The sequence below is a fragment of the Paramisgurnus dabryanus genome, chromosome 10 (assembly GCF_030506205.2).
Source record: "Paramisgurnus dabryanus chromosome 10, PD_genome_1.1, whole genome shotgun sequence".
NCBI classification, from domain to species: domain Eukaryota; kingdom Metazoa; phylum Chordata; class Actinopteri; order Cypriniformes; family Cobitidae; genus Paramisgurnus; species Paramisgurnus dabryanus.
The window spans coordinates 26,833,561-26,860,399 of NC_133346.1; the positions used below are offsets into that span (position 1 = coordinate 26,833,561).

Here is a 26,839-nt window from a genome sequence, read left to right on the forward strand (position 1 = left end):
TCCAAGATCATGCCAAATCGTCAACAATCAAATCCAGCGAACGGAGTTAGCGACGTACGAAGAACGGGCCCCTGGTTTGTGTGTGCGTGTGTGTAACAAAAACACTGTGTAGCGTAGGCTTTACGATTACTTAACTGTGACATTTAAAAGCGCGGTTAATAGTGAAACCGGTTAATCGCTGCATCCCTAGTAACACAGCATTAAAATTAACCCGCAGGGTGAAAATATTTTAAGCTTACTAAAAAGACCGTCTTTAGTGGCATGAAAACATTTACGGGAAAAACAAATTGCTCAACACTGTGCAACAATGTTAACGGTCTGTGTTACAACTTACCCTGCGCTAGTTTTTGCCCTGCACACCCCTAGTAGTGAATCACACAATTAAAACCATTTTTACAGCACAATTACACAAATAGAACGTCTACTCCTTTAATTCAGCAATGAACAGAATGATGAATCAGTGTTCTCTGAAGTCATTCATCATGTGCGCTTTATAGCCGTGTCCCATTGAACTGTGTACTGTAAATTGTCTGACTAGTCGTATTCCCGACATGTACAGCCTGTTATGATTGATTGTGGTTGTCTGGAACAGCTGTAGCTTGACTTTGTGTAGTTTAGTTTTGATCTGCTCTAGGGAGAAGTCAAGTGAAGGTGAACTGATGGCATGTGCTTTCTTATCTGAAGGATTATTAAAACATAGATATTAACATTTTATTGAATTAGTTAAGTTTATTGAATTAAGCTGGAATTAAGTTCATTTTTCTTACTGCACTGGCAGATATTTTGACTTGTATTAAGTAAAAAAAAACTCTTGGTTTTCATCATTTATTTTAAAAAACAAAACTTAATATCTTAAACCACTTGCTTACCTCAAGCTTACCTTGCTTGTCTCAATTCAAGAGCTTTCAGATATTTATATTAGAAAACTATTAAAAATACTAAGTAAGACTTCCATTTTTTGCAGTGCACTCATGTAACCGGAGAAATTAAGTGTGGAACGCTTTTACAGTTTTTGTCTAGGAAACCGCTTATACTTTCGCTTATACTTCAATTTAGTAATATATAAGGCGTTATATTTGGGATGATACTACTCTTCTAAAATGCATACTGTGTACTAAATGGTATAGTACATAGTAACTTGACGCCTTAGACCAGACATCGCAAATTATACCCTGGAGGGCCGAGCTCTACAGAGTTTAGCGCATTTTTAAAGGCCACATCTGTACACTAAATGGTATAGTACATAGTAACTTGACGCCCTAGACCAGACATCGCAAATTATACCCTGGAGGGCCGAGCTCTACAGAGTTTAGCTCCAACCCTAATCAAACGTACCCACCTGTGATTTTCTAGTGATCATGAAGACCTTGATTAGCTTGCTCAGGTGTGTTTGATCAGGGTTGGAGCTAAACACTGCAGTGCTCCAGTGTAGCATAGTACAAACATTTGTAGAACAATGCATACTATTTTTACTTCCAAATAAAATGAAGACCAGGGCTCCAGACTAACTTTTTTCACTAGGAGCACAGTGGCCCCCAACTGAAAATTTTAGGGGCGCAACCAGAAAATGTATGGGCACGTACCGTAAATCAACATGCTAACCAAATATTCACATTTCTACTAAGTAATACACTGTATTACTAATAAATACTTTGATGATAGATGCAGAAAGTACAATGTGCTGTTTTAAATTCAGTGTCACATAATAAAAAAGGTCACATTTACTGGTCGCACATTTGCGACTGGATGTAAAATTCAGTGGCACACTCTAAAATTTTGGTGGCAAAATGCCACCATTTGGTGGCAATCTGGAGCCCTGAAGACAGTACACATTGTATACTCTGCAGTATTCAGTAAATAGTAGGCTAGTATTCCATAAGCATGCTTCATTACACACTGTTTTAATTCTGTTCAAAGTGATTTAAAATACTACCAGTTATTTGTGCAGAATATAGTAGGTGGCAGGTGAAAAGCCTACACATTTTAAAATAAAACATTTCAGAATTATCTACTACACTTGCTAAAATGTGCAGTATTCAAACAAAGCACAATGCAATGTAGCATACTCTTTAAGAAGGTTTATTGCTTATGTATAATGCAAAAAGAATAGTAAGTGAAGTATAGGGTATTCTGTTCCCTTCCCCAAACCCAAACCTCAACCATCACAGAAAACTTTCTTGTACATTAGATTTTCAATAAACATCATCCTGTTTGATTTATATGTTTGTTTCCTTATGGAGATCTCAAAATGTCCCCATGAGGTCACAAATTTACTGGTATTCCTATCTTACGTGATAATTACCAGGTACACACACACACACGCACCGCTTGACTTATGCCACCAAAGTACTCCTGTTTATAGTCTCATACTGCCTCCTGTAGGAGATCAGATGAACTGTGTCACGCTTTCTGTTATTGTATTGTGGATTGGGAGATGATAAGGAGATCCAAAGGAAATGGCTAATTATCCTCCATAAAATCAGTTTCTGCGGCAGAACAGATTTGTTTACATTCCTAAATGCTTTATGCATTAAAGATGAGATGTGTTGAACAGACATGACATTAACAAATATTAATAGCAGTTTCCTGACAAATAAATTTTTCTGAACTCAATTATGTAGTGGATCAATCAACACTTTGAACGCTTTTTTAATGAGAGGTACAGTTTTAGTTGCCCAGATACATTAGTGGACCATCACAACATTTTGTTTTAGGTGTATGTTTTTATATGTGTCTGGATAAAAATTTGACATGTAAAGTTGTGTTTACAAAGGCAATGCACAGGGTTTTTAGAATATTGTAACTCCAAGGTGGTTCTGAATCCTTAAACCCTTTAAGACACAGTCTGTCTAAAACTGTTCTGTTTAGTAAAACACATTTTCTCAAGTCTCCCTGTTAAAAAGAGAGGTTCACGACAACTTTCTACGCTCAAGATGACATCTAAGGGCCTTTTTAGACCTGGTCACTTCATGTGTTTTCTCTGATCAGATAGCTATCAGATTTGTTCCATTTACATTAGTAAATAAATGCATCTTGGCAAAACGGATATGAATCCGATCTTAAACTCCCACGCAAAATACAAATACACTATTCATTTCTCCCCCTTAAAAAACTTAAGATGGGGTTCATGCAACAAAAGACAGTGTGTTGGGCAGGGGATGCATGTCCCTTGCTCGGCATGAGCTGGAGCGCGCAGTACAGAACAGCAGGAGAGTGACGGCACAATGATTTAACGTACAGGTCCATGACGAGGAAAAGCGTTCACAAAACTCTCTTTCAAAGTTTTATTTCTTAGTTTAATATCATTCGACTTTGTCATTTTACTTTTTTGTATGTTCTAGAAAAGTTTTTCACCCACTATTGTCGCTCCATAAAAATAACTTCCAGTTGACATGCTCAAATTGGGAGGAGTTATGGAATGACAAATGTGGATTCATCAACCAGATGTATTTAGACTTGTCTAGTTTCATCTGAAATGTGTCCCAGACCACCTCCTGAAGTGGTTTGAGCGATCAGATTTAAATTCGCCTTGTTACAGAGGGTATTTAAATGTGGTCTTTTTACGATCGGATAGCTATGCACATGAGGTGACCAGGTGTAAAAAGCCCCTAAGTATTTGCTATCCACTTTTATTTTCGAACAAGGAAGCGATGTGACATAATTCTTTTTTCTCTGCGAGACTTCAGTTTCAATAGCCAAAAATCTATGTCGTAGGGACACACACAAAACATGATTAAAAACAGTTGTGGTAAATATTTACTACACCTGCCATGTATAACTCAGTGGGAGGATGAAATAAAGAAGTGGCCTTATACATATGAAGATATATTCAATTATTTCTTGATGTTCATTGGAGTTGACGGGTCTTTGATGCGCAACTAGCACAGGCATACTGTACCAGTACCTTTACAGTGGGAAAGTCAGTCGAGTGTTTGTACCTGAAAAGACCAAGAATCTATATTTAAAATGTCCTAATTGTCTTCTTGGGGTGTGTTTTTATAGACAGCATTTTTTAGTTGACTGTTATAATGTTTGAATTTTTATAGTGACACATCAAGCTTATCATGTGAATGTGGCGCTTCCTCCTGACAGTCGGCAGTATCTTTCTCATTCAACACAAGTTATTTGAAAAGTACAAACCACAATAAGCATTAATAACATTTATTTAGTTATATTTTCGTTTTGGGTTAAATATGCATGTCTTATATTATATAACATTTACATTGCTTCATAAGCACTAGACTAGAGGAAGACATGACCTAGTAATTTAGGAAATTATTAGCCTTTTCATATAAAACATAACAAAAATACGTGCAAAACATTAAGACCTATCATAAACATTAACTAATAAGCAGTTTATGTCGTATATATCTTTACTGTAATCTATTTTGAAAGAACATTGTTGTAATAGCACAATTAAATAAGCCAGCTAAATCAGCATATTTTTATCAGCATATTAGTTGTTTTTGAACAATTATTGTATTTATTGTTTACTGGCAGTTTCTATAAAAAGTTTTACTGGATAGATGTGTGGATACAGACTATGGGTGCACATGTGTCACATCCACATTCATCTCTGGTGCGTGGATTATGGTCAAAACAAATGTTTTGTAGAGATTTACTGCATTTGAATCAGCTATTATGGCAACCCCGAACTGCACAAATTATGCTGGTCTTTCTATATTTCAAAATAAACATTAACTAGCCATTTAAAACGGCACACTTGTGTCACCCGTAATATGACTATCATTAGCTTAAGTGGCTCACCGGAAATCTTACAGAAAAGAGCTTAAAGATGACAGTGCCCAAATTTATGCATACCAGAGGTTTACAGCAAGCTTCATGACTCAGATGTCATTAATTAGAAGGGATTCACAGTGCACCAACACGAGAAAGATGCCCAACTGCAAAGATTTAAGTTAAATTATCAATTACTAAATAGCTTGCGGCATTCTGTTTCGGTTTTGATGGAGTATTAAATGAAGCTGTGTTGCTATTCTAGATTTTTTTTCAGGTTTTACTGTCAGGCTGCTACTCCAATATGTAGAGACTAAAACCTCATTCACACAGCACTTTGCTCCCAGAAAATACCTGTAAAATTTGCAGAAAGGCTTCTGTGTCCCGTGAAGGTTCTGGAATCGCTTCCAGAAAGAGAACCTAGTAACATTGCCATAAGATAGCCGGAAAGCCCTCTGTGTGAATGAGACGCAGAAACAATGCCGTAAGGGTGCTGTAGTGAAGATGCCCATGTCATGGCAACATGAAGTTATGTTTCAGCTCTTTAAAGCAAGGGACTTTTATGCAGACTAATATTCATGACATGTTGGAAAACTGGACTGAAGCAGATATCAGATAAAAGCTAAAGGGCGCAGATCATTCAGCAGCATAAAAGAATAGCACGTCATGCGCTCATATGAGCTTACAATAAACTAAAATGTATGCTCATCATCACAACAAGATATATTGTTCAGCTCTTTAAAAAGGGGGGTTTAAATGCACATTAACACTCAAGATCAGAAATGCCTGCAAACTGGAATAAAGCAGAGATATGAACGCACACGCAAATTCCGGAAAATCATTGGCAGTGTGATGAATCAAAAATCTAACAATCCCTGACAAATCCCGGATGAATTTTACATGTATTTTCCATAATGTCTGTGTGAAAAGGGCTTAATTTTGATTGTGAGCTTGTTCATGTTTAGTCAAGCTGTGTGTTATAGGAAAAAAATACATTTAGCGCATATTTAATTTCACTCTTCCTGGTACTGACAACTGAGCTTACACCTTACAATTTTGGGGATTCGCAACCACATTTTTAGCAAAGCCCTGCTGTGTACTGGACACATCTGTTACATCACGCATCACTTTCTGTCAGCGTGTATGTAAAATCAAGGTACAGTGCGCAGAGATGGCAGCAAACAGTGGTAAATAATTGCTTTATAATCTTATCAATACCCAGCAAATCCGCTATATTGTGATATTCTGTGATATTCTTTTAAATAACCTCTTTTCAGGGGGCTGTCTATGGACTATTTGTAAACCTCTGTTACAGTGAAATTGTCAAGGGCAGTACGAAATTAGTAACAAACTGCAGTTTGTATGATCTCTCTTATTTTTTCTAAAGTACTAACATATTCAGCAAAGAGTCTGTAAAAATATGAGCTCAGCTGTAGTTTTCTTCTTTTCTGAAATCAAGTATTGAAATAGATGATTTGAAGTGCTAAATCAGTAATAGTGGCTTTAATAGGAGTAGTCATGCTCTCCTGCTGGCTCGACAGTATAAACTGACCTTATATTACATTATGATATTACAGTATGAGTCAAGCATGAGGAGTCGTGACAAGTGACTCATGAAGTACTAATGAGTTGCTGACAGTACATTGCTGCTGGGTCTTATGGGTTGTTTCCGATTGTAAAAACTGTGTAAGAGCAGCTATTCAACCTTGTGTGATGTTGCATCTGTCCTGATGTGACTCCTTGTGTAGTAATGAATAGTTACATGTATAGGTTGCTGTGCCATAGTGTTTATAGAAATGTTTTAGAATGAATACATAATATTACAACATGTCATTGAATACCACAGAAAATTTTGTAAATGCAAAACTAATGTTTTGACAGTTTAACTATTTTAAAAGACTGTGGGCTCTATTTTAACGATCTGAAACGCAAGTGCGAAGCGCAAATGCAAGTGACTTTGTGGGCAGATCTTGGGCGCTGTTGCTATTTTCTCGGCGGGAGAAATAACTCTTGCGCCAGGCGCAAATCAATAAGGGGTTGGTCTGAAGTAGGTTCATTATTCAAAGGTGTGGTTTGGGCGTAACGTCAAATAAACCAATCAGAACGGTATCCAACATTCCCTTTAAACGCAAAGGCGCAAGTTCCATTGCGGGTTGCTATTATTATGACGGATTTACCAGGCGCACGCCAGGCGCGGTTCACAGCCGAGGAGACCGACGTTCTTGTAAGAGCAGTCAAAGACAGAGAAGTTGTTTTGTATGGGGATGGAAGAAACGCGGCCAAATCAGCGTTGGTTAAACAGGCGTGGGAGAAAATAGCCACAATTGTCTCATCAGCTGGCATCCCCAGGACGTTGCGCCAAGCGCTTCAATGATGTCAGGAGACGGGGGAATCCCAAGCTTGCCAGCATATATCGGGCACGCCGTGTAACGGGAGGTGGATCTGCCTCAGGACCTGACGCCAGCAGAGGACATCGCTGTGTCCACCCTCACCGCTGAAAGGGTTTGGGGGCTTTGAAATCGGACCCAAGAAACGCAAGCAAGGTCCAACCCCAAAGTACACTTACAAATCAAGTTCATATAAATTAAGGTTTCTTATGAAAACATTTTAATTATTATTTACATAAAATAAACGTAATACAGCCACACAACAAACTTATGAAAATATTTTAATCGTTATTTGAATGAGAATTTTTTAACGCAGCCACACAATAAATAAAAACTATCACCACAATGCTCACCACTATGATTTCCCTTATCTCATGTGTTAATATTTTTTAATGTAACAATTTATGATTTGCAAAAATAACTGTTGCATCTGTGTAGATTAGATAAGCAAAGTGTGTGCGCGTTGTGCACGCTATACATTATGGTCAAGCATGCGCCCTTAAAATAGCATAATGAACCACGCGCAACGCACCACTGACTTTGGACTAGTTTTTTCTGGTCAGTGGCGCAATTGTTTTTTGAAACTGCAAAATAGCATCAGGGATGGTTTGCGCCGGAACACGCCTCCTTTTTTGCGCTGAACCGCCCAGGGAGCGCAAGTTCATTCCCTAGTTTGCCGATGTGCGTCTGTGGAGGGAAAAACCCGCTGTGCGCCGGTGCAAAATACGAATGATACATGCATCAGTGACAAAGTCAATTGCGCTGGGTGCAAGATAGGGCCCTGTATTTAAACACCAGAAGAAATATTAAAATTTTCAGTTGTGACCCAGTCATTTCATGATCACATCATGTCTTTACCTCATACGATAGTTTAAAGGAGACCAGAAAGAAATCTGATAACCATCCACAACAAAACATTTTTGGTAACACTTTACAATAAGGTTCATTAGGTAACATTTGTTAATTGGGTCATTAACGTTATGCAAATTAGCCCACTCTGTTCTTATTTTAGAATGTTTTATGTCTTTATTTAAACTGATGTTTTGTAATTATTGTTATTTTACTGTGGATTGTTGTGTGGATAATTTATCTTGTTATTAAAACCCTGTGGGGTTTTCTCACCTACATGTACAGTTTTTGTGAACCCTATTTTAATCAATAAGGTCCCTGTGCATGCAGCACGTATTGCCTGCTGATCCGTCTTGTAGTGGACAGGCTGGCCCTGAATGTGACCCTGGACCACAAAACCAGTCATAAGAGTCATTGAGAGAGAGAGAGATAGAGAGAGATTTATACATAGTTGAAAAGCTTTCCAATGATGTATGGTTTGTTAGGATAAGGCAATATTTGGCTGAGATGCAACTATATGAACATCTGGAATCTGAGGGTGCAAAAAATCTAAATATTGAGGAAATTGACATTTAAAGTTGTCCAAATGAGTCATTAGCAACTGCATCCACTCACAAAGATAAAGTTTTAAAATGTGTATTGCAGGAAAATTACAGAATATCTTCATGGAACATAATCTTTACATAATATCCTAATGATTTTGGTATAAAAGAAAAATCTATAAATTTGACCCATACAATGTATTTTTGGCTTTTGCTACCAATATACCCATGCTACTTGAGACTGGTTTTGTGGCCCAGGGTCACAAATAAATAATAAAACAAATACGATTGTTGAGCCAGGAGTTTTTGGCACCTTCTTTAAGTAGTATTTTTCAGGTAGTATGGACACTCCAAAAAATCACTTAAAGCTTTTTAAACTGGTCTGTAATTAATGTGGAAGGCAAGCAGCCATGTGGAGAAGTCAAATTGAATGCTGTGAAGAGTTAAATACATATTACATAATACAGTAGACAAATTGTGCCTGTGGCCGTTCTACAAAGACACTTTCTGGCATGTTTCATGAAAAGCCCTTATGAAAGTGAGGACTGTTTATGAAAGAAAAAATAGCTTGAAGTGTAATAGTGTAAGTGGGCCTAATGCAAACAGATGGACAGAACTGCTCACCCTATAACCAACTGCTATATGGTTATAGGTTACAAAACAAGGCTTTAAAGGTATAGTTCACTCAAAAATGAAAATTCTGTCATCATTTACTCACCTTCGTGTTGTTACAAACCTGTGTAATTTTCGTTGCAAAACGAGATAACTTTGTTTTTTTAATTTTTCAGAAATCTTGTTTTTTTGGTTGTGCATTACTATTTATATCAATTCAACTGCAGTTGGTTTGTTTTGATTTAAACCTTCATAACTTAAAAAATACAGCTAAGTAGCACCATAAAACAAAATAATAACATTATAACATATTAATAAACATGTTTTGACAAAATTTTTAAAAACGGAGTTATCTCGTTTTGCAATGAAACTCTTCATATTATGGTAAGCACACATCAGCCATAACCATTGACTTCCATAGTGGGATAAACAAATAATATGGAAGTATTGGGATAAATGATAAAGAAAATATTTTGATAAATGATGGTAAGCACACAGTTAATGGTATCCAATTCAATCATATTTGTTTTTCCTACTGTGGAAGTCAATGGTTACAATCAGCTGTGTGCGTACCATCATTTTCAAAATATCTTCTTTAGTGTTCATCAGGAAAAAGAAACTCATACTGATTTAGAACAACATGAAATTGAAAAAATTATGACAACATTTTCATTTGTGAGTGAACTAGCCCTTTAACCTCTATAACTTCTTTTTTAACAGTACAGTTAGTGGAAGGAGGTGCTTAGCCTTTAAAAAAATGTTCATTGTCAACCTCAAGAAGTCAAATTAAATATATGCTGTTTTTTTTTCATAAAATTGCTTTTATAAAAAATTCAAAACCTTTTGCCTTATTATAGTTTCACACCCTGATTATTAGTAATTGTTTTAAGGGATAATTATAAATAAAGTAAATCATGCAAGATGGGTTGCGTTGCATGGCTAAAAGCAACAAGTTTACAAATTAAGCTCTTTTTCAAATGCTAGTATGGAGTCAGTGCTAAACTATTATTTTCCATTAATGACTTTTTTGTGTTTTTTATTTAAAGACAATTTGGCTTTATATATATATTTATAGTTTATTTTGCTCTCTTTCTTTCTCCAGTTGGTCATTATGGCTGGGACGGTGCTGCTGGCATACTATTTTGAATGCACAGACACGTTTGGGATCCACATTCAAGGTTTCTTCTGTAATGATGCTGACCTGATGAAGCCCTACCCTGGGGTGGAAGAGAGCAGCTTTATCCCTCCTCTCATTCTCTACTGCGTGGTGGCAGCCGCACCCACAGCCATCGTAAGTGTAACATTGCCTTTATGCAACAGCTCAACAGAAATCGGAAAGTATGGTTTTAAATAAGAAAAACTGAGGCTTGTCTCAAATAGAAGCAGAATGGTTGGTTTACAATTTTCATTGGAGGCATTAAAATTTGACCAAAGTTTTGTGTGCTTTGCTGAAAATGTCTTTCTGTGATGTTTACCACTGGCACACATAAAGTATTTTCCAAGGAGGGAAAAAACAGAAATACATCCAAACCTGTTTAGAGGGAAAATGTTACAAAAGTGTAAAATATGACCCCTTTAACTTAAGTATAAGTGGAACTTGCAGCTAAGACTTTAAATGGTAAATGATTTATAAGTTTAAACTAGTTATCCAAAATAATGCAAGTAATATTTCTTGTTTATTTTTAGTCTTGTGAGTGTTAGACATGAACACTAGAGGGCACTACAACATCAACCTTTACAACAAATAAGACATGCAGCTGCTTCACAATGCTTCAAAATCATATTTTTTAAGGATGACTACACATTCAAACAAAGTTTCTCAAGGAAGTTGTAATTCTGTTTTTAGTTGGCTTGTTTTATGTAACCTCCATAATCCATGAAGAGCAAAGGGAAAATCACAAATGGGAAATTAAATTTAGACTGTAGATCGGCGTTTCAGTGTGTAATGTGACCCGTGTCCTTTTAATAAGCACATGGATCATAAAGCACCACTAAAGACAAATGAGATTGAATTTCTTCCATATCTACAGAAGAAGAAGAAACATGAATAAAATGGTATATTAAAGAGTTTTACTTAGTCTGTATAACTTTAATGCTCTGAAACAACTCTGAATTAGCATGACTTTATTTAGAAGAGACCATACAGTAACATTATAAGGGTGCTTTTAGTATTTTTTTTACATTTTGTTATAATATCAAGACAGCTTTATAGATGTATATTAATATTGAAAATTTTAATATACATCTAAATTACCTAGATGTCACCTAGGTGTTACCTAGTAACATCTAGTTACCTAGATGTTACCTAAAATACCTAGATGTTAGGTATTAAATTAAAAGTATAGGTATTAAATGAAAATAAATTATTACATTATGTTTACTCAAGCAGTGTGTAAACAGAAATGTGATTGTTTTCCTTAAAATAGCCATATAACATCTATGTATTTTACAGTTTTTGTATTAATTTCGGATGTGATTAAATAAACATTTGTATCTTTTACTATAGATTTTATGTTATTACATCATTGCTGATGGTGAATTTAATCAGTAAGCAGTTGTTGCTGTCTGGCCATGTCGCAACGACCGCTGCTTTCTGTATATATCTTATATATCACATTATATTGTCATTGCAAACAGTTAGTGGTTTTATGGGCATTTTCTTTTGTTTGGAATATTACCTGGATATGATTTTGAGAAGTAACAAATATACACTGTAAAAAAATTCCGTAGAAATTACAATGTTATTGCAGCTGGGTTGCCGGTAATTTACCGTAGATTTACATTTATGTAATTTACTGGCAAGAATTTGTTCAAAGTTCAATCAATTTTAAATATTAACAAGTATTTATCTTTACAGAATAAAACTATGCAATAACAGCCTCATGCAAAGCATTCTGGGAACCAGAAGTCATCATCAACCTTTTTCTGTTTTTTGCTTCAGATTTTGTTTCCCAGAATGATTTGCTTGATGCTGTTTTTTTAGTTTTACTCTATAAAGACAAAGACTTGTAAATGTTTAATGTTCATTTAACTTTGAACAAAATGTTGCCAGTTAAAAACATACATTTAAATCTACGGTAAATTACCGGCAACCCAGCTGCAATTTCTACGGAATTTTTTTACAGTGTATGTAGCAGAACCTTAACAAATGTTATGAGACATTTAGTCAATAATTATGATTAAACACATGCATCTTATTAAACCTGACATGCATCTAACATGAGAAACCATTAAATAACGTTTTTTTTATAGCCATTATTAAACATAAGCTTTTCACCATTATAAAATTCCTTTTTTTGTGTTTTGAGCATTATTCCATTTTATTATAGGGATTTTTACAGCTTTCAAGTGAACTGTTAAGTTAAGTGCATCATATTTATTGTATTTATAAAAATACAAATCAGATAATAATGGGCTGAGCAAGTTAGTTGTAAAACTTGCTGAGCCCATTTTTATCTGTGTCCATAGTGTTTGCGCTATCTAGCAAAATCATTTTAAAACTTTCTAATCAACATTCATTAAAAAAAGTTAAGTGCTCTATTATTTATTACAGCTTTTTTTTATTAAAGAAGGATAATGCAAAATACAATGATACAGAGGACAATGAATTTTAACATCCTTCAGTATATTTATATACTAACACACATAAAATACACCCTCCCCAGGCAGCATGGATACGAAAAAAACATAATTCCTGGTTACAGAGGCTTAACAAATACAATAAAATTAGGACCCGTGCATGGCTTCCATTATGTAAAGGAGATGAAAATGGACTGTCATTGGGATAATGCATATGTACAGCGTAGGTTATTAATTACAGCTTTGACAAACAGTTCAAAACAAGCAACATAATTTTCAACAATGAGAAGGTAATTAGAAACTTTTTTAATTAAAATATTTTAGTATGGTATATTGCTCTCTGAATTCAGAATGTCTGTGTTTTTCTCAGACCACCGCTTAAAAATTTCCGGCCGAAATACCTTCTGTTTTTTTGACAAACACCAAAGTCGTTTGGTAATTGTATTGCCATCTGAATCCACATCTCTGAGATTTTAAAAGGGGATCAATTCAAAATGCATTATGCGCGTCCTTTTAGATCACTGGAAAACACTGTATGGTCACGTTGTGTTTATAGGCGGTTTCATCGGATGCAGAGGCCGTGCTGTGATACGCACCTGGTCCGAACTTTACTTCCGGTTTCAGGTTTTTTTTAATGGTCTGACTAGTTGCTAAACTGAACTCTTGAACAAATACCTCATCGAAAATAACAAATGTTTGGTTTCCTAAGTAATCTACATGTTGTTTATTTTGCTTGTTATATAAATAAACTACGTTTAAAGTACTTTGTTGTTATTTATTCTTAGCTGAGTTTACCGGAAGTTATGTGTTGACCACGAAATCCACGTGTTTATGTTGTTACTGTTGAAACCGTCTATACTGCATCAGTGAAGTGTGTTTCTTTTTAAACATTGCGTTCATTTTACATATCTTCATAACTGAAATGATGAGAAGTATATATTCATCATCCCTCCACAACAGCAAGTGCAAGCTGATAGCCTAAAAAAATCACAAAAACGTTTAAAATTTCAATAATTAACAACAATAACTAACATTTTTAAATGTATTACATTTTAGAACAGTATTTCATATACATCATGTATTAACCAAGTATCCGGGTCATGTGAATGCTCATGTAATTAACAAATTGAATTTGCAGTGCATTTCTGGATGTTTTGAATTATAAACTCACTCAGTTTTACAGACATCCTCATGAAAACAATTACGTCCAAATACTGCTATAGTAACTGTATACAGATAAAATTTTTGTTATAAAATTTTACATTTTCATGTATTTTTATCTATTTAAGCTACTTATCTATTATACATTCACCTAGGGCAGATCCCTGGCGAAATGACAGTAAAGCTTGCTTCAACTTGAAGTAATTGAAAAATCATCTGTTGCCGAAGTCTGTATTTATTAACAAATATTTTATCATGAGAGTGCAGCATTTTATTTGGACCCTTTAATAACCTAATCCACCACCAAGGATTGCTTTTCTTCTCTTGTGTAATTCAATACAACACAAAAAGGGTCAATTTGTTTTTTTTACTTTGGTTTAAAAAAGGTTTGATGTAGCGTTTTTTGGAATTTTATATTAATTTATATATTACTCCAGAAAAGCTCAGATTTCTCTATAAGAGACAGGCAGAAATTTTAATTAATGTAATTTTATATTATTACTGTGCTGCAGAATTTCTGTGTTCTGTATTCTCATGATATCTTATTTCTATTTTGCGTTTTGTTTGTAGATTTTTGTTGGAGAGGTATCCATGTACATAATGAAGTCCACTAGAGAAGCTCTCATTGCCCAGGAGAAAACTATTGTGACGGGAGAATGCTGTTATCTAAACCCTCTTATCCGAAGAATCATCAGGTTTATAGGTGAGTTTTGGACCAGCGGATGACAGTCTGCATAAATTATTATAAGTATTAGTGAATCTTGTAAGCAGGGTGATATAAAGAGACCACAAGAGATTTTCTCTCAACTTCCCTCCGTGTATGCGTCCTAGCAGAGAGTAACCACAAGTGTGGATCATCACACTAACTATAGACATGTTTCAATAAAACTTGACAATCAGCTTCCTTTATCATTTAAAACTTATATTTTGTTATTTTATCATTTAAAACTTGTTTAGCAGATTTATTTTTGTTGTGCTGTTTACCTTGATATCAGCCATGCGGATGTCAGCCAGTCCATATCATTTCAAAATAGCCTTAAATCAGCTAGTTTTTCTGGAACTTATCCATGCAGAACTTACAGTACTGCCATGTTGCTGTGGGCGTCTTCCAGGACTTTGCTCTGCCGTTGCTTTGGTGTTCTAGGAGGGTTTGTGCAGTTTTTTGTGGTTCCTTTTGTTTTTTTCATCCTGTGTGGGAAGAGCTAGCTGCTAAAGTTTACTTTCTATAATAAAACTACATGCACTAATAATGCTTAAGCGGACTGTCAGAGGTGAACATAAAGTATACAAAATGATTGAATACATGTTTTATTTTTATGACTGTGTGATTTATTAGAAACGATTTAAGTTAAAAGTGAGTTGCTCTGAGCTTCGGTTTATTTATTGATTTCGAGCAGACAGGAGTTACAACAGCACCTCAAAAACACATCAATATTAAACGTTTGCTCTAGACATAATGACAAGCACAACTTTCAGGCACAGCGTGTCTTTTATGCTCTGATACAGTAGCCTATGAAAATGTGTGCCAAAACCAATATTCTTTATAGTGTTGCCCAGCAAGTGTGCCCAAGCTTGATGAAAAATGAAATTAGAAAGTATAGAAAACTTTGATTTACTGGTCCTGATACATAATGTAGTGGAGCTTCTGGTAATGGTGTCTTCTGAGGTGTATGTTTGCGGTGATATGGAGCATTGAATGGAGACCCGAGAGATCGTGACCAGAGAACATTCGAGCACTTTCTTTGTCCAGCTTTGCCCTTACATTTGTTTTATAAGTTTAACTTTTTATTCAGTGGCACCTTTCAGACAATCAGGGGCATGATGAATTGTAATCTAGCTCCTAAATAAAGTCTTTCTGAGACTTACAACTATGATGAAATAAGTGAAAGGAGCTGTTCACCCAAAAATGAAAATCTGTAATTGTTTACTTACCCTCATGTTGTGGCTAAACCTGACTTAATTTTATTTGTTTAACACAAATTAATTTCTTTTAAAGAATATTCTAGTTTCTGGGGCTGGGTCTCTTAAGCTCCAAGATAGCAAAAACACATTGAAAGCTTTGTAAAAGTCTTTATACTGTATGGCTATTATGTTCTTTGTCTTCTGAAATCATATGATACATTTGTATGAGGAACTAAAATATATGTTATCAACATAAATGTGAATTGCACAGTGATCTTCTGGCATGTCAGTCCAGAGAGGGGGTGTTTTTGAGTTTAGAAGCTAAGAGTGTCTTATGGATATATTTCTGTACCACAAATAAATTCTAGAAAAGTATTGCACAGTAAAAAAAATCCGTAGAAATTGCAGCTGGGTTGCCGGTAATTTACCGTAGATTTAAATTTATGTTATTTACTGGCAACATTTTGTTCAAAGTTGAATGAGCATTTGACATTTACAAGTCTTTGTCTTTACAGAGTAAAACTAAAATAACAGCATCAAGCAAAACGTTCTGGGAAACAAAATCTGAAGCAAAAAACAGAAAAAGGTTGATGATGATTTCTGGTTCCCAGAATGCTTTGCATGAGGCTGTTATTGTATAGTTTTATTCTGTAAAGATAAAGACTTGTTAATATTTAATATTTATTTAACTTTGAACAAACTCTTGCCAGTAAATAACATAAATTAAATCTACGGTAAATTACCAGCAAACCAGCTGCAATAACATTGTAATTTCTACGGATTTTTTTTACAGTGTGCTTATCGTTAGTTCCTATTAACTATTAGTTCATGTTTTAGCTACTATTTTAATAAAATCACTTATACAATAACTTACAATTTTATTAGATTTTTTTAGATTGCACTTTTTTAAACTAACATACAGTACTGATATACACTAATATTAACTATTAAAACTTAGGGCCATATTTACTAAACGCGCAAATTAGCACAAGAGCACAATTACAAAAATGTACAGATGGTAGTGGTAATATCTATGGGATATTTACTAAAAAGGTGCAAAATAAAAAATACTGGCGCAACAGTTGATTTTTATAATGACCAATAGGGCTGGGCAAAAAAAATGATTTTTCGATTAATCTGTTTTTTTATGTGGTCGATTCAAAATTGATTCTCAAAGGCGCAAATCGATTTTTTTTTTTTAAATGACCTGATCCTGTTTGATCAAGGAATGCAACTGTTCTGACTTTTTTTCAGTGTACATTTTTCATCTTGCATCAAAATTGTATTGTATTTAACCTAATTGTATGCATTTGAAAATTAGAGATGGGTTCTGTTTTAATGTACCCAAGTGTACCTTAAATAAAAGAGTTTAATATACAGGTTTGTGGCTCTTAACTCTTTCGCCGCCATTGACGAGATATCTCGTCAATCAAGAGAAAACACTTCCCTGCCAATGACGAGTATTTCCGGCTTTCTGCAAGCGGCTGCATGTCCGTGTCTGTTTTAAAGATCGCTCTGAAGGGGATCTCTATGAAAAGTCTGTCACAAAAATTGAATTATCTCTGCTTTTTGCTCAAAATGTGGTGTTTTTCTCAGAAACCTACCCATATTCAAAAGCTTTTGTTAAAATCATGAAAAACGCTGGCGCTGGCTGGCAACTTTTTTAAAAAACGCTGGCGGTGAAAGAGTTAATTTTTTTTATCACTTGTAAACTTATGTTCACTGATCGAGAATTTAGCATAAAAATCGATATGAAAATCAGAATCGAAAGGAGCATCTATTTGATAGCTTGTAAATCGAAATCGAATCGATCTGGAACATCTGAATCGATATCCAGCCCTAATGACCAACACAATCTACTAAGAGCAGTGCAAATTAGTTCAGGGTCGCTAATAAGCAGAGCTGATGCTCCTCATGTGTGGAGGATCTACTTACGCCTGATGCGCTTGAGTTCAGCACCACGGTCATGGCAGATAAAAATTCTGCATGTGAAAATCCCAGCTAACGAAGCCATAGTACACTGGAAATAACTGAAGAACAAAAAATGAAGGTTTACAAAATGTTTTGAAATGCCTGGTATTGTGTGACTTCTCCTAGTGACTCCTCATTTTTTCCTCCAGCAAACAAAAAATAACATGTTCTGGCAAATAATATTTTTTAATATGTTCTTCTGACATTTAGGCCTGTGACGATAGCTACTTTTCATAAGTCGATTAATTGCCCCAGAAATAATAATGTCGATATTATTGTCTTTGTAAGACCATTTTATGTAATTTATTATGAGAGAATGCTGCCTATTTTTTCCAGATTTTGTTAACTTATTTTATTTTCTTGGTGTTTTTTCCATTACTCAAATTTGGTTGGGTGGTTAATAACAAAATTGTCTGTTGTGTGACAAACAAACTCAGAACAAATTTAATATTTGACTTACTAACTTCAATGACTTTAAGCTATTTCCTAAAAGTAGTATTTATTTACAAGATTCACAATCAGTGAATTTTTTTAAAGATGAATGATCACAATTACTTGCTTAAGATATGAAGTTTTGTTTGTGCCAAATGGTGTATGCAGATTTTGCTTTTGCTCTACTGGGCATCTGTAATTACTTCTGGATGAAGATAAAAATAACAGATTGTCCTGACAAGACTGCATCTGTATTCATGGTCGTCCTCCAAGCCCTTGTCTGAATTGCTTACATGTTCCATTTCTGATTAGGAATAACTGTATGGGTTATTTATTTATTAAATGTGTGGCTTTTCGGTCTATCACAGGTGTCTTTGCATTCGGCCTGTTTGCCACCGACATCTTTGTCAACGCCGGCCAGGTAGTGACGGGCAATCTGGCACCATACTTTCTGAGTGTCTGCAAGCCAAATTATACGGGGGTGGACTGTAACCTCAATCACCAGTTCATCACCAATGGCAACATCTGCACTGGGAACCAGATGGTGGTGGAGAAAGCCAGGAGGTCATTCCCATCTAAAGATGCATCGCTTGGTGTCTACTCAGCTGTCTATGTCACTGTAAGATAAAGCCTAAATAATGTGTTTCGCAGCTAAATAATTTGATTCACTTTGTTGAAGCAGTATGAGTATAGAAAATATCTCTCTTTTTCATTATCTATCTCTCTCAGTTCCTCTTTCTTAATAGGAATTACAGGTTGTTTACTCCAATTCCATTCTCTATAATTTGCCATAATTTCCCAGAGGTGAAGCGAGCCTTGTGTATTTATTTATGCTTGATTTCCTCCGTCACCTGCTGCAGATTAAAGCAAGTGTGTGTGCGTGTGTGCATGCATGCATGTGTCTGTTTTCAGATGTACATCACCAGCACCATCAAGACGAAAAGCAGCCGTCTGGCAAAACCTGTGCTCTGTCTGGGGATCCTGTGTGCTGCTTTCCTTACCGGCTTGAACAGAGTCTCTGAATACCGCAACCACTGCTCAGATGTTATTGCTGGCTTCATATTAGGAAGCTCTGTAGCTCTGTTTTTGGTGGGTTTCACAAAACATCTTCACAAGTTCTTAACTTTTTTATTTCTACTTAAAAGTATTCCATTACAAAATGTGTATTTCATAAACCATGTTTAAGTGCCATGTTCTTAGTAGTAAATAGGTGTTATGTTAATAGTTTTTTTATCAAATCCACTAGTCATTTTGGATAAGTGTCTGCCAAATTTTAAAGGTAGTGTTTAGCTTCTGCCTTCATAATTTATCATATCATTCTTTGTTTTTACATTTATTATTTTCATGATATTAGATTTCTGCTTATAGTTACAAACTGTCCGAATTGTTTATGTGCTTATTGCAGGGACTCTGCGTAGTGCACAATTTTAAAGGGACCCATTCTACTCCCACTAAACAGAAGCAGGAGGATTACCGTGGACTTCCACTGATTACATTCCCACGTGTGGAAAGCCCTCTGGAGACACTCAGTGCACAGGTAACCTCCTTTTCAAAATACACCTTTAGCACTTTTTACACTTAACTGTAGGTTAAGTTTTTAATTTTAACCCTGAGTTATGCAGCGCTTTACACTTGTACTGGTAAAAGTATGGTTAGCTTTACTCTTAACTCTTGGTAATGAAACCCCTTCTATGGTAGTAGAAGGTTACAGCGAGTCGTTTAGGAAGGAACAACCGATCATATGATTCCTTAGGGCTTACCTCATTAAATATTCACACACTCGGTGCACCCGCTGAAACTTGCACACACTGTTTAATTCAGCATCAGTGAAAGCGTTGAAAATTGAACACTGATGGTGTATTAACTACACCAATGAAGAGATGGTATTATGCGAATTGTACTTAGACAATTCACGCTAATGACTTCATCAATATGCAAATGCAAACATTATTTCAGGGTTCACAATTGTGCAGTGAAATATCTTCGGACCTCAGGAATAATTACTATCCCGAGGTGTAAGCATGTTCAACATGAGGCAAAATAACCCAATGTTTACAGTGATTGACAGTCTCAAATGTAATGCTACTCATGTTGCTTTAAAATTTGCAGTTTATAACAATTTAACAAGCAGATTTTAAATAGATAAGTTGTTTATTTAAGAGATGTACAGTACTACTTGTGCAAGGATGCTTTTAGACTGAATATTGGCACTGTTCTGATTTCATCATAGGCTCAATGCCCCTTGTCTATAGGTGTTTTCGTCATAGTACAGCAAGAGCGATTTGAGAAATTATACAGTAGAGTCCGCTTTTGAAACACTCCCTGGTACTTTGATGTCTTCATCGCTGTGCCGCATGAAGGCAAGCATACCTTATGACTAGTCTCAGACATGTTCACTGATCCACTGTGGTTTATAACAGTGATTCCCAACCGGGGGTACGCCTACCCCAGGGGGTACGTGAAGAGTTTCCAGGGGGTACGCGAAAAGATTTACATTTTGCTTTGATCTCATTTACTTTTAATAAAAATGTCTTTCGTTTGTCCAGTCATTTACATAAGATTGATTTTAGTGAGGAAAGCATTGTAAAAAGGACAACTTTGTAATTTTAATCTTATCATTAATATAATTAGCTGTCAAGAGTAAATGCGCTGCATGATCCAAAACGCAATAGCGATGTCCAACTTAAGAGCGATCTGACTATTTTCAATGAACCTGAATAGTTTCTAAAGACACAAAGTTTATTAACTATAAATAATGTTCAAATAATGTTATAATATTCATACCCGCTGCCATTGCATTTTCAAATGATGCAAAAAAAAAAACGTTTGCATTGTTTTTGGCTAACATATTTTGTCCCGTAAGATGTCTTTTGTATTTATAGAGAATGTCTTAATGCATTTTGTTTCTCTTTATATTTGAACAGAATAATTTAACGTATTTGCACACTTTAATTATCAGTAACTTAAATTGAGATTTTAGTAAATTTAGGGTATTTACTAAAAAGAACGTGGGAGCTCAATTCCAAATAAGCGCCGGAGTGGAAAATTTGCGTGTGATTTACTAAGAAAGCGCAAATAATACACAGGCACAATAATGACATATGCACATTTCTATAATGACCATTGCAATCTACTAAGAGCACCGCAAATTAGTACAGGGTTGCAAATAAGAGACCTCGGCAGGACATCGCAATGAAAATGCGGACTGCGGAGTGTGAAATTCCAGCTAAGTAAAAGTACACTAAGAACCGGAGGACGAAAGATAAAGGGTAAAAGAAGTTTTAGAAAACCTGATTTGACTTCTCCTCGTGAATTCTCCTCCTCTTTTCTCCAGCAAATTAAACATAGCATGGCTTGGCAAACTATATATATATATATATATATATATATATTTTAAAGTATGTTCCTCTGGCAAAATGTAATACTCTCATCGCATTAATGTTGCTTCTAAAAGGAAAACTTTCACAAATGCATATGCAATAAGGTCGCAAAAATAACACCTTTTCAGAGCTAAATATCTACTGCGTGTCTTTAGTAAGATCAGTCGTTATTTAACGCCAAAATGATGGTTCAGTAAATCTGGCCCTTAAAGGGGTAATATGATGAAATTTTTTAATTTGTAAAATAAGTCTTTGGCATATCCAGAGTCCATATGTGAAGTTTTATCTCAAAACACCCTACAGATAATTAATTATAGCATGTCAAAATTGCCATTTTTTAGGCCTGAGCAAAATGTGCCGTTTTTGGGTGTCTTTTTAAATGCAAATGAGCTGATAAAATGCAAACAATGATAGTGGTTGTTGAAATAAACATGCTTCATCAGTCAGTGCTTTTTATTTTAATGTTTAAAATTAATTTATTTGTCTTTAAAACACAACTTTGGTTTCGATGAAGGGGTACTTGAGCCTTACTGATAGGGCTGTGGGGGTACTTAGGGCTAAAAAGGTTGGGAACCACTGGTTTATAACAATACATAAGACCACTACATGGCTTTGTAGAATTTTTTTATACATTGATTGTAGTCAAAATGGACATAAACTTATTTAAACAGAACATAACAAATTAGACCTTTTACACTTAGAGACGTTATTTATCATGTACCAAAATTTGAATTGATTTTTTCAAAGAGATTATTTGCTGGTGGGAAGATCTAGAACAGGGGTCGGCAACAGGCGGCCCGCGGGCCAAAAGTGGCCCGCCAGTAATATTTTCTGGCCCGTCAGATTAATTTGAAATCCGTTTTTTTTTTTTATCACACTTTTTTATTTTAAAATAACAGTTTACAAAAATGGCCCCGTGTATCATTCCTTCATTCGTTTTTTCAAATCAAAACCAAAAAAAAAGAAAGAAAGAAAAACGACTTGTTTTTCTATTATTTATTTCCTGAACTAAAATCAAACGACTTGTTTTCTGAATGTGCGCTCAGATCAAAAATAAAAAAAATGAATGAAAACAGGTTCGGACAAATTTTAATTGAACACCTTAGCAGACCAATGAAATAAATTTAAACAGATCAGGTACTAACAGATTACATTTTAATAAGGGTTTTAATAAGGGTTTGAATAGAAACCTTTCCGGTAAGTCTCATTTGCTTACAATCCGACTTTTGAACTTTTTTCATTATTATTTATTCGCGTATAACACACTGACAAATAATATGTATTACCTGATAAAAAACTATTTGCGTCGTGGACAAGTTGCCACCGGCTCGCAAGAATGTCCTGAAAAAAATGCGTATAATAGCTAGTTTAATCTTAACCGGCCGCTCTTTCTCGTTCTCTTTCTCTACCAGCGCATCCGCGATCATAACTGTCATTAGATTTTGAACATACTTCTAAAACACAATCAATCAAATAATTGCAGAGGTTTGACTTCATGAATCATTTGCAAATTTACCTCGTAAATCATGTCAATGCGTCACGCGTGAAGACGTTAAACTCCGTGACATTGCAAATTACTGAAAAGTAATTGCAGGCATTTAGAAACCACTACACAAAATATGATAAAATAAACTCTTTTACTGCAGTAATATTTTAACTATTACACTTTTAACGTAGATTTTAAAGGAATCTACTGTACTGTTCTGTTACTTGAACTTGGGGCTCGAGCCCGACCTTAGGTTCGACAGCAAGTGCAAGTTCGTTTACCGTTAATTATTAAGACTAAATGGGCAGGTAAATTCGTTAAAAAAATGAAAGTAATCCGCCAAAATATGGTTTTACATGTCTATTAAAATAAAGCCATTATTAATTTTCCTAACGCATAGTTCTTTGATCTTTACCCCCTTTTAAAAATAAATTTGGCAAAGGAGGATTTTCAGCAATTTGTTTGAACAGCAACTCTGCAACCAATGGTTTCGGTTTGAGTGAGAGGCTTTGTCCTATTTAATTTATTATTTATATTTCATTATTTTTTCGGTGACATTTTTTCTCTGCTAACAATACAATGTTAAAATAATATTTATATTGGCACGAACACAATTTTTGTATAACATTTATAATTGTTATAGGCTACTTCATCTCTCTTTTTTCGTTAGAGACATTGAATTTGAGATTCTGGGAACGAGATCTAACGTTAAGTTTTGCGGACCCGTCAGGTCGGGAAATAAAGCGGGTGAACACAGAGTGTATTTTAAGCGGTTTACTGAATAGAACCTTGTCGTAGCTGGACAAAAAGGCACACTAAAGAACACAGGCTTAAAAATCTAATTTTCTGTAATGACTAACACAATCTACCAAGAACAGCACAAATTAGCCTAGGGTTTAAGGTGCAAATACCAGTAAATCGGCACGCCTAAACCTTTGTAAATTATGTTGTGATTTGTTTAAAGAGCACTAATTATCCATTTCAAGATTTTACACATCCTTTGGTGTTTAAGTGTGTATTAGTACATGTTAACGATATGCAAAAGTAACAAATCCCAAAGTAAATGATGACGCGTGTTATCGTTTCCAACCTAAATCTCTTTTCTTGGACTGCAACAAACACACTTGTTATAGGTAACAGTTAAACTTTTTCAGTGTGTGTATTTAGTAAATCCTGACTGGTATTTTTTTACAGCAAAAGAGATTAGTTCTTAGTAAATCTGTCACTATAATTTGCTGTATTACGTATACATGTACCAGCCCAGTAGATGGCAATGCTACCCTGTAAAAAACACTAAAAGCCTGTGCACAAACACAACCTTCTAAAAAGTGATAAAAACAAAAGGCAAAAGCAGCGAGCATTTTTGTTAGAAGTGACCATGGACTATAAAGCGGCAAAATTTGGTAAATATTATTGGAAAATCATAGTTTACACGTAGACAATGAGGAGTTATCAAAAACTTTGAAACCCATCTTAAAAAGTTTGCATTTCAGGAGCCCAAATACCAATGTCATGTAAATAGCCCCCAGCCAGATGGCAACCCAGCAAATACCTCTCAATGACTGATCTAGGTTGGATCATTTCTTTTTAGCTTTTAACACAAACTTAACATTGTTGTGCAATTTAGAGCTGGCAGTGTAAAACATACATAGCAGTGTGTGTGGTAAACCAGAAGAATCGAGTTTCCTATCATTATCCTAGACAAGTGTAGTGTAATAATCGTAACTGTTGATTTAGTAGAAATTGGGATTGTGAAATTATAGGTTCTGCTCTGTGATTTTCCAGCATTTCAGTCAAATGGGCCTGATCAGCGTTTAAGCCTCAAACAAACATTTATTACCGTCTGGAACAACATAGCACAGCTTTTTGAATCCTGTTTTGTTTTTCTTTCAGAACCATTCGGCGTCCATGACCGAGGTCACATGACTAAGGGGGCAGCACCACGTCACTTTCGCATCACCTCAACACTTCTAGGCACAAAAGGTTTTTTGTACTGTGGCATACTGTAAAAAAATGAAAAAAGACAGTATTATGTTATTACTAGTTATACCTAGAAGCAGCTGTTTTGTACATTTTGTAAAAGAGAGTGCTGTAGCTTTCCCTCATGATGTTAACACAGCTCAATTCACGTCGATATGTATGCCTTCTCTGTCATGTTTTACATCATAAAGTAAATATATACAGTCTATATATATATAATGTAATTGAAATATCGATGTTGTTATGTGGTATTTGTACAAAAACTGATTTTATTTGGATTTTTTTCTGTACACTTTTGGACAAAGATCATTTTGTATTCCTTTTGTTTAAATCTGTATAAAGCATTTGATTAACTTTGCCTGCTGATTTTCCAGGAATGTTTTTGGTATACCTATATTTTTGGTGTAAGGTTAAAAAACATGTCAAATTGTTACACGTCATCGTATCTGATTCTTCGTGGGCATCTTTGAATGGACATGTACTCGGCATGAAATACACAAAACTGTTGGAATAACCTGTGTATTCACAACTTGTGTTTTGTTTTTGTTTAAAGTGTGCGTTTCAGAATTTGAAATGCTAAATATATTTTCCTGAGTAGTCTTGTCAAATAAATAGTCTCGTAGCTGAGTCCAGTCATTTTAATGGGTTTCTTTATTTTTTTTAAGGAAAAGGCACACATAAGTAAAATGTTCTGCCCTTGGGGTTGCGATTACATGTTATTTCTCTGCAAGCCCATACTGTATTCTCTACTCGTTGCCCTCTGCACATTTAGTAGTGATATAGGATTATTTCTACCTGCTGTGCCATGTTGAGCGTGTTGTTTTCTATTATTCTGTTCCTGTATTTTCCAGCAAAAAAGAAATCAAAGGTAGTGAACCTTACATGGATGTGTTTTTAAAGGGATCCTTTCTCTAAGAGGAGTCATAAAGTTTATTTTAAGGATGCATCAATATTTTTTTGCTTTTTACTCCTTGTTTCAAATTATGATGTTATGAAATCCTAAAAGTGCAGAGTGTAAAAGCTTCTGACATTTATGTATGGCTCTGAAATTTTTCCAGCATTAAATATGAATGAGTGGAGTCTAAACAGTGACATGGAAATAGGTTCCATATGCGCAGCAACGTAAGTGAGATCTGCTTTAATTTTTTGCCAAACATTTTTTGTCAAAATCGTGGATAAGCCAATGTTCACAGTTCGATAACTATACATGACAACATCATGGTATACCGCCATACCGTTACAACCCTATGCGTGACTAACATTGACAGATATATTCTTTTATATCTCACCATGTAATACCTTAACAACAGGAATCAATGCATTAATATTAAAAGAGATATCATCTGCCATCACCACAGCAAACAATAGTTTGACAGCTTGGTTGGTTGGACTGCTTTGAAAGTAATGTCACAGCTTGGTTAGTTTACTTTATGCACAAACGCACGTGCGGTTGAATGCGTCCGGTCTAGATCGAGTCAGACGTATCATCATTCAAAGATCAGAACTCCTGATGTTTAAACTTCAGAGAGGTGCGCTACTCTCTCTCATACTGTAGTGTATTAAAATACATTTGCCTTATAGAGCAATGAAAAACAACGTAACGTTTTTATGTCGAGACTGTTAATGCTGGGCCATAATTCGCCGTCTGTCTGTGTGTTTAAGGGGACTCGGTAGTGCACAAACGGAGAGATATGCAGTCTGTGCATATTTGGTCTTAAAGAGACAGTAAGCTCAATTGCCCCACTTATGTCTGTGTCATTAATGTTAATCAAACTACCCAAGACAAAGAGAAAATCACTTCTGAAGCTTTAAAAACATAAT

General features: G+C 35.2%; 1 protein-coding gene across 1 annotated transcript in view; it reads left to right on the top strand.

Annotated features, from left to right (window-relative positions):
• The window catches only part of plppr1 (phospholipid phosphatase related 1), a 118,863-nt gene extending 93,209 nt beyond the window's left edge, over positions 1 to 25,654 (top strand). The window contains exons 3-8 of the mRNA XM_065240584.2: positions 10,230 to 10,418; positions 14,438 to 14,570; positions 18,541 to 18,791; positions 19,085 to 19,261; positions 19,578 to 19,709; positions 24,932 to 25,654. Coding sequence (XP_065096656.1) covers positions 10,230 to 10,418; positions 14,438 to 14,570; positions 18,541 to 18,791; positions 19,085 to 19,261; positions 19,578 to 19,709; positions 24,932 to 24,964 — 915 coding nt within the window. The 3' untranslated portion in view covers positions 24,965 to 25,654. The remainder of the gene's footprint in view (positions 1 to 10,229; positions 10,419 to 14,437; positions 14,571 to 18,540; positions 18,792 to 19,084; positions 19,262 to 19,577; positions 19,710 to 24,931) is intronic.
• The last annotated feature ends 1,185 nt before the right edge of the window (positions 25,655 to 26,839 follow it).